General features: G+C 48.0%; 3 protein-coding genes across 7 annotated transcripts in view; 2 read left to right on the top strand and 1 right to left on the bottom strand.

Annotated features, from left to right (window-relative positions):
• The first annotated feature begins 205 nt into the window (after positions 1-205).
• On the top strand, positions 206-4242 carry LOC106813260 (target of rapamycin complex subunit lst8-like). 3 transcript variants are annotated; one of them, XM_014817353.1, is made up of 2 exons: positions 206-398; positions 2699-4242. In XM_014817353.1, the coding sequence occupies exon 2, from the start codon at positions 2827-2829 to the stop codon at positions 3787-3789; it is 963 nt and encodes a 320-aa protein (XP_014672839.1). In that variant the 5' UTR covers positions 206-398; positions 2699-2826; the 3' UTR covers positions 3790-4242. The 3 variants fall into 3 exon arrangements, with proteins under 3 accessions (XP_014672839.1, XP_014672840.1, XP_014672841.1); XM_014817354.1 differs by having other exon boundaries at positions 210-280; XM_014817355.1 differs by having other exon boundaries at positions 212-231.
• Positions 4158-5904, top strand: LOC106813251. Its single transcript, XM_014817340.1, has one exon. The coding sequence runs from the start codon at positions 4158-4160 to the stop codon at positions 4890-4892; it is 735 nt and encodes a 244-aa protein (XP_014672826.1). The 3' UTR covers positions 4893-5904.
• Positions 5905-9460: 3556 nt separating this feature from the next.
• LOC106813259 (sodium- and chloride-dependent glycine transporter 1-like) overlaps positions 9461-12835 on the bottom strand; it is a 32313-nt gene continuing 28938 nt past the window's right edge. For all 3 annotated transcript variants that reach the window (XM_014817350.1, XM_014817351.1, XM_014817352.1), the window contains exons 12-14: positions 10731-10831; positions 10239-10409; positions 9461-9735 (exon numbers count right to left, since the gene is read on the bottom strand). In XM_014817350.1, the coding sequence (XP_014672836.1) occupies positions 9517-9735; positions 10239-10409; positions 10731-10831 (491 nt within the window). In that variant the 3' untranslated portion in view covers positions 9461-9516. The remainder of the gene's footprint in view (positions 9736-10238; positions 10410-10730; positions 10832-12835) is intronic.

Genomic DNA, 12835 nt, shown 5'->3' with positions numbered 1-12835 from the left:
TGTTTATTCCATAGGGTATGTTTATATATATGTTAATTTCCTATATTTTCTCCTATATGTTTATTCCAAACGTTCAGACGCACACAGTGAACACTTCTGCAATGTAAAACTTTAATCTAAAATGGCGTCTGTGGCGTCACAAGTACATGACCAATCCGCGTCATCTCCTTGTATATCTTGCTTCTTGGTGTGGAAGGTTCGTCAACTGATGTGTACTTGGATGTTACTTTAGTAATTTAGTTTTACTAATAATACAATCCTGTTCTATAGATATAATTAGGTGAAATATACACATAAACAAGAGAGTGCAAGATAAACCATTTGAGAATATTTATTGTTTATTTGACCGATCGTATCCTAGGAGTAGGAGTAGGAGTCGGACCTAGCTCCAAGAAACGGTAGGCCCTATTGCTACAATGCTAGGGTTAGAACAGGCCTACCACAATATTCTATAGACAATCCGTCTTTTATAGTAATATAGCAATATTGTATAGACAATCCGTCGCACAGCCTGTTCGGGCTAGAGTAGGACCTAGCACAGGCCCTTGGAGGCTCAAGTTTCAAGAAGAGTATAACTCGATCACTATCTAGACACTTATAAGTTATATTACTTATAGTGAGTTATACTCTTCTTGAAACTTGAGCCTCCAAGGGCCTGTGGACCTAGCTGGATCTGGATCTGGATAGCTTACTGCGTAGCCCACGGTTACGTGGATAATAACGCAGTGAGGTGTGCGCTTAGATGTTGTCGTTAGTGGCAGTGGAACAGATATTGAGATAAGGTCTATCTCGGCCTCAGTACGATGGTTTCACTGTTGAATAGTTCTCGGAAAGAATGAATGGTGAAACTCTTCGGTGTTGACTCGCACTGTTTGAAGTTTCTGACTGTTCTTACTGCGTGTTCGCTGGGGTCCAGGCTTGGTAGGTTTCTATAGCCAGTAGCCAGTGGCAGTAGCCGACCCTCGTCCTCGACTTTGCCTTTGGCTCTTGTCCTCTGAATGTCTGGCTGTGATGCACTGATGGGGTACCTACGTCACTGCTTATCATTGCATGTTATTGTTTCTATCTATACCCGTACTTCCCCTTGGCTTGTTGCGAGCTGACAACACTGGCACTATACTAAGAGTGTTCATTTGAACGGCATTTACATTATTAGTAATAGGTGAAAGAGAGTAGCGAAACACATTGCGTGTTTATTTAATCTTTTTATTATTGAATTCAGTAGGCTCTGATATGGCATGCCAATGTGTGTTCCTGGTAACACTTACTGCTCACAGTAACTTACAGTGATATCACTAGAAGTTGAAAAACGGATTCAAGCCTAATGTAGCATTTTAGGATCTGCCATATATATACAGATTACAGGAGTTGATAGGGTCTATGTCCCCCAGGGTATTATCGGAGGGTACCCTGGGTACGGTTCAATATATCGGAAAGTACCTCGGGGTACTATGCGGAGTATAAGATATGTCGCTGCATACCCTGCATTGTCCCACCGTACCCTGACTTTATATGGACGTATTTCCGATGTTGTAAAACTAAAATATAAAAGCTAGCTCTTCGTTTAAAAAAAGGAAAAAGAAAATATAGTCAAACATAGCATACATTTTTATTGGATTGCGATGTTTTGAGGTTTTTTCTATGTGATGTGGTAAGTTGACAGAGTGTAGCCCGCGTTCACACGTAGCAAGAAATCCGGTATTTAGCGATCACACGAGGCAAAATACGAGGCCCAAGAAATACGGTATCTAAACAGATCCGGTATTTCATGTAAATACGAGGCTTCCCAGACCCCGAATAATTTGCCGTGCTTGAGAAATACCGGATTTCTTGGACCGCGCATTTCCTCGTGTGAACGCTAAATACCGGATTTCTGAAGCCGCGTATTTTATAGACTGGTCCGCGCTCGACAGTTCTAGTGTAACGCGAGTGGAACTGTCGAGCGCGGACCAGTCTACGTATTTTATCGGCAGTTGGTGCGCATTGCATTGTTTATTTTGCATTGTTCGCTTGATTGTTTAAAGCCGCTCGCAGTTCGCAAATACTGTATTTCTGGAGCCGCGAATCAGCGTGTGAACGCTCGGCCGCGTATTTGTCTCAGATTCGGTATTTCGCAAATACCGTATTTCTGGAGCCGCGAATCAGCGTGTGAACGCTCGGCCGCGTATTTGTCTCAGATACGGTATTTCGCAAATCCGGTATTTCAGAAATACGAGGTCTCGTGTGAACGAGGCTTGTATGTAAATATTACGACATCAGTTGGCTGGAAGTTTTTTTTTGTAGCACCCTGCATTAGGTTAGAGCTAGAGTAGGGTTGCGGTGAAGATGTATGGTGAATCATCTGGCTAACTTAGTTAGAGCATGAGACTCATAATCGCAGTGTCATAGGTTTGTGTCCCACGTTGGGCACCAGGTCAGTTTGTGAGGCAGTCGGTGGACAGGAAGATATACCAGCTGGTCGGACTATAGGGTGTCTGTAGTGTCTGTCCTATTACTGACACAACGAACCGGTACACGCCTATATAATACTAATATTATTAAATTCTTATTAAATATTTATTGCATGTAATTCAAATACAAATACATGATTATGACTGACATACATATATACATCATATACTGAAGATAGTATTTTTTGTGGGAAAAACATCTGATGGATGCAATAGTTACTGACACATTGCTGCTCTTTCTCTTCTAGCTTCCAGCAGAGGTAGACCACCAGCCCGCGCTTCTCGGCAGCGAAGGACATCACAGGTGACGACCTCTAGGTACCCTAGAGGATTCTCGTTAGCGTGTGTTATACTAAAACCTCGCGGCGCAGCGACAATGACGGGGGGCGGGGCGCTCGCGGACCAGGTGATCCTCGCAACGGGCGGCTACGACCACACGATCCGCTTCTGGCAGGCGCACAGCGGCATCTGCCACCGCACCGTGCAGCACCCCGACTCGCAGGTGAACGCGCTCGAGGTGACGCCGGACCGGCAGACTGTTGCCGTCGCCGGCCACCAGCACATCCGCATGTACGACGTCGCGTCGGGCAACGCGAACCCCGTCGTCAACTACGAGGGCGTCTCGAAGAACGTCACCGCCGTCGGGTTCCACGAGGAGGGCAAGTGGATGTTCACGGGCGGGGAGGACTGCAGCGCGCGCATCTGGGACCTGCGCGCGCGCAACCTGCAGTGCCAGCGTATCTTCCAGGTGAACGCGCCCGTCAGCTGCGTGCTCATACACCCGAACCAGGGCGAGCTGATCGTCGGCGACCAGAGCGGCTCGATCCACTTCTGGGACCTGCGCACCGACCACAACGAGCAGCTTGTTCCCGAGGCGGACGCGAGCATCACGTCGGTGAGCGTCGACCCCGAGGGATCGTACCTCGCGTCGGTGAACAACCGCGGCAACTGCTACGTGTGGACGCTGAGCGGGCCGTCGAGCGGCGCCGCGGCAGCCGCGTGCACGCAGGCGCGCCCGAAGACGAAGATCGAGGCGCACCGTCGCTACGCGCTGCGCTGCCGCTTCAGCCCCGACTCGACGCTGCTCGCGACGACGTCCGCCGACCAGACGACGCGCATCTGGAAGACGGCCGACTTCGGGCTCATGACGGAGCTGAAGTGCGCGAACCAGCGCTGGGTGTGGGACTGCGCGTTCAGCGGCGACTCGCAGTACATCTTCACGGCGTCGTCGGACAACGTCGCGCGGCTGTGGAGCGTCGAGGGCGGCGACGTGAAGCGCGAGTACAACGGCCACCAGAAGGCGATAGTGGCGCTCGCGTTCAGCGACGGATTGGCCTAGAGCACGCGGGGGGTCGATCAGAGGTCGCCGCCGTTGCGGACGTACCTGCGATTGATTCGAACTTACGCCGGACGGCAGGCAGACGCGGCTTGCAACGCGGTGTATGATGGTCGCGTGATTACAGCGCGGTTGCTGCTAACTCTCTACTAACCATGTCGGTTAAACGGTAGTGGTAGCTGCTGTCGTGTGCGTGTGCGCGCGCGCGCGTGTTGGTCACTAACGTTCGAGCGTGCGCGCGAGAGTTAGTGGGCGTGGCCTCATTAACCACCAGAGGGCGGCGCCTCTCTGCGGTCAGCCTCCGCCGGGTGGGGGCCTGCTCCTTGCGTAGTGGTGACTCCCGCTCCTCTGTGTTGCAGGACACCGGCAACATGCTGCGACGCGCGTGCACGGCATCGGCGCGCCTCGCCGCCTCCGCCCACGCCCGGGGATCGACGAAACACGGCGCCGCCGTCACCGCGTGGGCGTTCGCGCGCCGTGCTGGGCGACTGCTGGCGCTCCCTGGCGTGTGCATCGCGGCGGCGGCGGTGGCGGTCGAGCTGCAGGATGACGCGGGCGCGATGACGAGCGAGGCGCTCGTGCGCAACGCGGTCGCCGTGAACGTCGACGCCGTCTCGGCCGTGCTCTCGCAGACGACGATCGCGCTCGTGCAGGCGCACAAGTCGTACGCGCAGACCGTGTTCGGGCTCGTCGGGCTCATGCACGAGCACTTTGCCGTGCTCGCCTACTCGGGCGTAGAGAGCGCCCTCTGGCAGGACATGATCATCATGCGGACGGACGCGCACGAGCGCAAGGCGCGCGTCACGCAGCTCGAGGTGCTCATGGACTCGGTGACGCGGCTCGTGCAGGCCGCGATCGACGTCGCACACTCCGCCGGCGCCGACCTGTCGGCCGTCATGGCTGCCGAGCGGCTGCTGTCGGCGCAGCAGCTCGTGCGCGACGCCAAGTCGGCGAGCCAAGACGCCGAGGTGCAGCTGACGCACACGCACGCGCTCAGCATCGAGGCGGAGTCGCGGCACGAGGAGCGGCGGAGGAACGCGCGGAGTCGCAATCGCCGTGGCGACGGCGCCGACGCGAGGACGGCCAGCAGCGACGACGACCAGTGAGACGCGCGCTTGTTTTTGCGTGTGCGCGCGCGGCGTCTTCGTCTGCAATCGGAGGCGGGACGAACCCGCGAGACGCGCGCTTGTTTTGCGAGTGCGCGCGTGGCATCTCTTCGTCTGCGATCGGGGGCTGGACAACTCGTGAGATGCGCGCTTGTTTTTGCGTGTGCGCGCGCGGCGTCTTCGTCTGCAATCGGAGGCGGGACGAACCCGCGAGACGCGCGCTTGTTTTGCGAGTGCGCGCGTGGCATCTCTTCGTCTGCGATCGGGGGCTGGACAACTCGTGAGATGCGCGCTTGTTTTTGCGTGTGCGCGCGCGGCGTCTTCGTCTGCAATCGGAGGCGGGACGAACCCGCGAGACGCGCGCTTGTTTTGCGAGCGTGCACCTGCACCTTCGCTTATGCGATCGAGGATGTGGCGCTCGCCCCTGTTCCCCGAGACGCGCTTGTTTTCCCATCCAGGATCGAAATTTAGGGGTGTCGTAGGTTTGTGTGGTAGTTCGGTGGAGTTTTGTGAATGAGCTTCAATGCTTAGGTTGAGGAAGTGGTGGGGTAGCAGTTTGTCGTATCTCATTCGAATTTGCATACGTAGATCCTAGATTTTATCGGCGGATACTTTTTAGTGTCAATATTATTTGAGACTAGACTTACATCCGTCACGGCATGTCCATGCACTCGTTAGTGACTCGTATGTGTATGTCACCTTATTTCTCATTTATTCTTTGTGCAGGCGATTGCTCTGGGTATCCCGGTTTACATAGGAATAACGGTCCATCATTCTTTGAGATTAGTTTTTTAGTTGTGTGATTCATACCAACTGCAAACTTTGACTTTTTTAAGATTTAAATATTGCAGCGAGGAAATGACAAAATTACTGTGCCGTAATTCAAATGATTTTCGATTATTAAAGGTAAAGCAGCGTAAAGCGGAAATTTTTGCATATCTTAATGAGGTGTCCAACCAGATGACTATGTATCTGCTACATTTCACCAATAAATATTAAACTATTACAAAAATTGTACCTGTACCTGTTATTCCTGCATTGACGACAATTTGTGAAACCAATGTTTGCATACGTTTTGCATGAGTTTTTCCTTCTCATAGCAGCAATCTTTACGACTAACATGCCCTATTATTATTCACTCCTGATAATAACATAACCACATCCACATTCTGCTGTTTGACATTATAACTAGGTGCATCAAGCAACATAAAGGGTAGCATGGAATTTGAAGCAAATAAGAAGAGAACAATGTAGATATGAAAGCTTGCCAGGGCAGTTTTAGAGCAGTGGTCATGTAGGACCTGTGAAAGTAATGCCAACAGTTCAACAGTATATTGTCGCCGTTAGGTTTAATAGTAAGTACGTGCTGGAAAAATATTTGAAAATGAAACCAATAGTAACAACTTCGTACAAAACGTCTTTTTTTTATTACCGTCTTTTACAGTTTTCATCATACACAATAATTACACTTACTGTTATGCAATAATATTACACCAGATATATACTACCAGTTTATGCTATAATAGTCAGTCTGCAGAAGGGACAGCAAGCCACTGCAAGCGAGTTAACCCGCAGGTTGGTAATTATAGCACAGGTCTGTTGAACCAAACTATAGTCTTCAGTACTTTACACTAGGCAGTGAACAATAGAGACGCTATAAAAGCACAGCTAGGCGACTTTACCTGTCTCTGCATAAAGAATCCCACTGCACCCCGCCGTAACGGTGAGGGGGACGCGTATAGGCGCGTGCTCCATGCGCTACTAAGGTGTATGTTATAAAGGAAATTCTACTCCATTGTAAGTAGTGTTGGAGGTAATTTAATAAATGGCTTAAAATCGCTGCTACATTCTTACATCAGGATGAATGTGTTAATAAATCATTGTTAAGGCTGGTCCAAAAGAATCGTCTGTTTGCCGTTAGCCGGGGGCGGGCCCGGACTAAAAATATGTTTATTCCTACATTGTCTTGCCATTTTCCACATTAAAAATCAATGTAATTTTGTTTTGATTGGTTTAATAATGTGCTGTTATTTCACTTAAAATATTTACAAAAATTGTCAGGAGAAACCAATTTTGCCTACTGGACACCCTTCTCAAATCAACTGAACTATAACTTAACTATTTTCCCAAACAGAGGACACAGCAACAAGACAATTTTTCTGGACCAGCTTTACACAATATACTGGTCTGCTGTCATGAGAGTTTAGAACATAGGGAGAGAATGCTATAGATGCTGATACGGAGTGCAACCCCAATAATACCCGCCAACGAAACAATCACAACAACCTCGATCTCATAAAGCTCGATCATGAACAGGGGTGACGCTGACGCCACTGACCTGCAAATAGTTCCAAGGACAAAAATTAACATAAACAAAATGATTGCCATTCGCGTTTCTCTCACCACGCACTACGACAAGCTAGAGATTTCTCAACACTCAAGAAGCTCTAGCTTGCACCCTATGAAATCTTCATATTCTGAATTTCAGAAAAATCAATTTCACCTTGCATCATTTGACACCTTTGTTACATTCTGAATATCAGAAATAATATTTTACATGCATTAGAAAATTGAAAATAATCAACTGTGAAATCTTCCCAACATATATAAAACCTTAATGATTTAATTAATATAATACCTCGTACACAATATCGTATACAATATTTTTTACAGAATAGTCTACATTTTGGCCTACACGACTCTAAAGAGACTCTAAGAGCACGTTTCTCAAGAGCACGTTTCTCAAGCGCAAGTCTCTCAAGAGCACGTCTTTCTAAGAGCACGTCTCTGAAGAGACTCTAAAACCCCTCTATACCTTCACGTAAACCTGCTACATCCTCCTCCACACTTTGAGATTGGCGAATCGCATATACCCTGCGATTCCCTGTACCCCCCAATAATAAATTTGCTGGTAAAATTGTAAAATTAATAAGGATAACTGCTGTCCGATTTGCAGCGACTCTGGGAAAGGAAAGGATCGCATTGCAAACGCTCAAGCTATGAAATTATAAAGGCATAGTAGGTACTCATCAACCTACGTGATACGGCCGAGGAAGTGGAGGTAGGCAGCACACTTAATTGTCCGAAGTTTGGAGAATGCAGTGGACAGATCACCTTGTTATTACCACCGTATGACTGTCTCTCGCCTTACGAATAAATACCAGACAGACACACGCACGCGCGCAAAGAAGTAACCCCGAAAGACCAGTTTAGGAAGGGAAAATATTGAGCCACACACATTGGACCAACATTTGCCCTGACTGGGGAATGCATCTGCTAAAGGTGTGACATGCAGTCACAAGTGAGCAGAGCAGATACACACAACCGCGTGGCACTCCTGATATGTAGACAGATGTTCCATAGCTTCACTGCTACCCACAATAGAAAACATGCCCATGCAAGAAATGGAAAAAAAAATGCAGACGACATCAAAAACAACATGATGGCTGAACATGTTAATTGAAACAACACCTACTATAGGCCCTGTTCGAGTCTGAAAACTTAAACTGTACAACGAGTACAAACACACTGGTGCAAAACTATATAAATATTATATTCATTGTTTGGTACGACTAAAATCCTAATAAGGCTCGACGAGTCGATCAGTTAAGCCCGGCGCACATTGCCGAACATTTTGCTCAAAAACATTATCGTAGCAATGTTCCATGAAATGTTCGGTCAATGTGCGCTGAATGTCGAACAATTCTAGGAACATTTGTAAAGTAGTAACCAATAGCAGCACGATATGTGGTCACATGATTTTTGTGCCCAATCATGCGCCGATCACGTGACTCTTTACAACACAGCTACTAGACGGCGCCACGAGATTGTTCGCTGCAAAATGTTCGGCAATGTGCGCTCAGCAATTATCCACCCTCACATTGCCAGACAAAAACATTTGTTCGGGAAAATGTTCGGCAATGTGCGCCAAGCTTTAACCTCGTGAGCGGTAAACCACCCTTTTTTTAAGGTTTAAAGACTACTCAGAGAGAATGACTGCTCAGCAACACCTTGAGACAAGTGAAGCGAACGTTGCACACCTCTCCCCGCAACCAGTTTCTCGCCTGCACACTGATAACTACGGGCCACGTTACCGCACAGGCTTGCAACTTGGTCGACAGCTACCGCAACACAAGCCACAGGTACCGCCGAGATGTAAGGTAATGACTATAAATAAGAATACAAAGCTAGATAGAGCTGGACAACAGAAGGAGTACGAACGAGAGCCACCGAGAACGTGCTCTCAAACCTACAAAACAATCACATGTACACTATACAGCCTTGCCACTCGGCCGCTGTTAACGCGCCCAACGTTACAAGAGTCTGTGTTCCAGGAAACCACACGTGCGAATACATTAATACTGGCCTCCGACCAACTCTCCCCCCGCCCCGCTCCACCCGCAAGCACCCGGAGAGTGAGGAGGATAAGACGGGAACTCTCCCTCCCCTCCGCGCAGAAACGCGTCCCCCCACGGGGAAGCGACGCGCATCGGACAAAAAGACCCTCGCTCCCCTCCGCGTAGGAACGCCGCCCCCCAGAGAAGCCCCCCCCCCACCCCCCACCGAGGAGGATCGGGGTCGGACGGGAAGACCGGTAGAGCTCTCCCCTCTCCGTTGTCGCCTCTCACACTGGCAGCGAGCAGTCGTTGCTGAGCGCCGTCGTCTCGTGGAGGCCCCGCTTCTCGACGTCTCCGCGCGTCGGGCCGCCCGTCAGCTCGGCGCTCAGCGGCGACGGCTTCTGGTTGCTGAAGCTGTTGTCGTAGAGGATCTGCTTGTACTCGACGCGGTGCACCTCGAGCGCCGGCCCCCAGTCCTGCGTCGGCCGCACCGACCGCACAAGCCGCTGAAACACGAGCGCACCGGTGTGAGTAGCGGTGCAACGATACATTGGGGTCATGATACGTTGGTGACGATACAATACGTAGGTTACGATACGATGCTGAAACAAGTGCACCGGTGTGAGTCAAGAGTCAAGCTGGGTGCATGTACACTATAAGGGTCAAGCTGGGTTTAAAGGTGTAACGATACACTAGGGTCACGATACGATACGTATCTCGATACGTAGGTCACGATACGATGCTGAAAACACGCGCACCCCGTGTGAGTAGAGGTGTAACGATACACCAGGGTCACGACACAATACGTAGGTCACAATACGATGCTGAAACGTGCACACCGGTGTGAGTCCCAGACAAGCTGGGTTTACACTATTGAAAAGTCGACGAGCTGATAAACTTTTTAACATTCTATCAGATGTTCAAAGCATTTACATTATCGATGGCGAGTCGGCAAAATCTGTGGGTATAGGAGGCGGGTAACTGGTAGATGGGAGGGCAACTTAATTACCTCCCACGGGTTCCTTCCAGGCGTATTATAAAGCGTCCACACTGCTATGATGAGGATTGGCATCATGGACGCCAGTGCCATGACCCAGCCAAGGCCGATCGCCCAGTCCGGGTACTTGTAGCCATCGAACGTGATCGGTTCGTGCATGACAAGGTTGAACACGAACAGTATCTGAGAACAAACAAATACAATTATAAGTACGCAGCAGTTGGGATGAAAGGATCCTTGTGGCGATTGGGTGATTATTGCGACTGCTGTAAGAATCACGTCTCAGCGAAGCCCTGAAAGCTAATAATCCACACCTGCTTGTAAGCAGTGCTGACCTCATCATTGTGCCCAGGTACGTGAACGCTCGATAAAATATAGCACAAAATGCACGAATACGCAACTTCGACAACAGTTCTACTCTCTATACGAACCAACCTTCAACCGACTCGCCTGTAGTTATGCCTGTAGTAACTATCATGCTATACGAGAGGTTAAGATACTTACGAAGACAAGCAGTGGTGTGATAAACTTCCAGGTAATCTTCCACCACAAACACAGCTTCCTCCGTACCATGAACTCGATGTCCATGATGAAACGGTCTACTCCTGCAAGTCGAAAACACATCATTTAGCTAGGGCTTGCAGCGGAACCAGTTCACCAGTCATAGGTAGACAGGCAGATTAAGAAGGACAGCGATTCTTGATCTCGATAGCATAATTTAGCATGGCCAATGGGAAGGCACTGCACACTTCGCAAATTATCTCCCAATAACTTATGAAAAGTACCACTAGATGACACTACCACAGTATAGCAAGCCATGGAAAAATTTGAGCTGTGTTAGACGCACACAGTGTAAAAAATACTTTTTGTTTCACCAGAGCCATTTTTCTGACTTGTCAAAAATTTACCAGAGCCATTTTCATAGTTTCAAATTTTCGAAAAATACGTAATATAATGTACTCTTATTTTATTTGTGGGGATGGGGAATCAATGTAAATTGTATGTATTATTAATTCCATGAGTGTGTCAAATTTTCTGTTAATACATGTACCTATAATTATATTTACATTACTACATATCACTAATCACACTTGTAACTCATGATCCAAACATCCTTTGAATCCATTCGCATTCACAATGCCGCCTCAGAGACTCCGACACCTCTGACCTCTTCCATCTTCTAAGTTCTATCATAGTACCATACTACCATTCTGTCCACCACTCCCCTTCTCACTCTTATCTCTCTACATGTACACATGCTTCACTAGTCACTACTTGTAGATTGCTTATTGTTTTGTTACTCTGTAATAAACATACAGAATGAACCACGTTATCTTTTCGTTTGGATGCAAATTAATTTTTTATATAAAAATACCACTGTGCAGTTGTATGTTTCTTTTTTCAGTCTCAAAATAAGAAAGTACATGGTTAATTTGTCACAGTCTCACAGAGATGTGTGCCTGTGAGTCTGTGACATCACATCACATCTGTCACAGTGTCAGCATAGTTTATCATTGACTATCATTTATAGTTTCAACAGACAATGTATGAATACAATTGTAACCACATCATTGCAGATTAATACAAGGCAAGAGCTGGATTCAGCTGGTATTATTGTTAAGTTAAATTTAAATATGAATGAAAGTGTCTACAGTTTCTAGTTCTAAACTCTGTTGTATAACTTTTATTATCAATTGTATTTTATTATGCGTCAGCAGGTAGATCTAGCCAGCGCCAGCTGAAGCGGATACATAATCTGGGTTTACACTGACGATTTTGAGTTGCCGAATTGTACGAACTTGGCAGTTTGGCAACTGACAATCGCCAGTGTAAACACACAAGTCGCACGTCCAACCGATCGATAGCAGCGAGTCGGAAGATTAGAACATGTTCTAATTTCCCCAACTCAAAGCAGGTGAGTTGGACATTTTTTTGCCAAGTGGCCAATCAGACAATAGCAATCAGGGGTGTGTCCCTCCACCCTAGGGGGAGAGCACATTTTTGCTTTAGGCGCCACCCTGGCGGCATGTAATACATTCAACAAGTGCCGCGGAGCGACAGCGCTCATCTAACGTCTACTGCGGTGACTCTGTGTGGAGTGGTGGGATTCTAGTAAACCCTGTTAGTCCCAAATGTGTTCAGATACACGCTGAAACAGTGGAAGGCACAGGGATGGTATCAGGAACCTTCTCAAAGGAATGTTCGTTGGGATCGTTATGAAAGTTGCCACAAGATGGCGCGTACATTTAAGTGTCTTAAGATTAAAGATGGAAGCTCCCATCGTACGTAGTAGCAACAACTATTTGCAAGACAGAATAGGTAAGCACTCATCCATTTACCTACGCAAACCTACAGGCTAAAATAGAGAGCTGCCACCTGTAACTAATTAACGCAGGCAAAAACTACAGAGTAATATCACCACCACATGCACTGGCAGTGGCATACGTTACATGTAACACACTGACAGTACAGAATGCCATAGAAATTATACGATTTAAGGAGCATAAACCTTCTCCAACAAAATTTAGCTTTGGAAATTTCACTGTGACATTGTAGCCTCATACATCCAGGCATGTATAGATTCTACTAGCAAACCCGGCAGTCAAATT

The sequence above is a fragment of the Priapulus caudatus genome, unplaced genomic scaffold, assembly GCF_000485595.1.
Source record: "Priapulus caudatus unplaced genomic scaffold, Priapulus_caudatus-5.0.1 Scaffold746, whole genome shotgun sequence".
Classification (NCBI taxonomy): Eukaryota; Metazoa; Priapulida; class Priapulimorpha; order Priapulimorphida; family Priapulidae; genus Priapulus; species Priapulus caudatus.
This window is presented reverse-complemented; position numbering and strand designations above follow the sequence as displayed.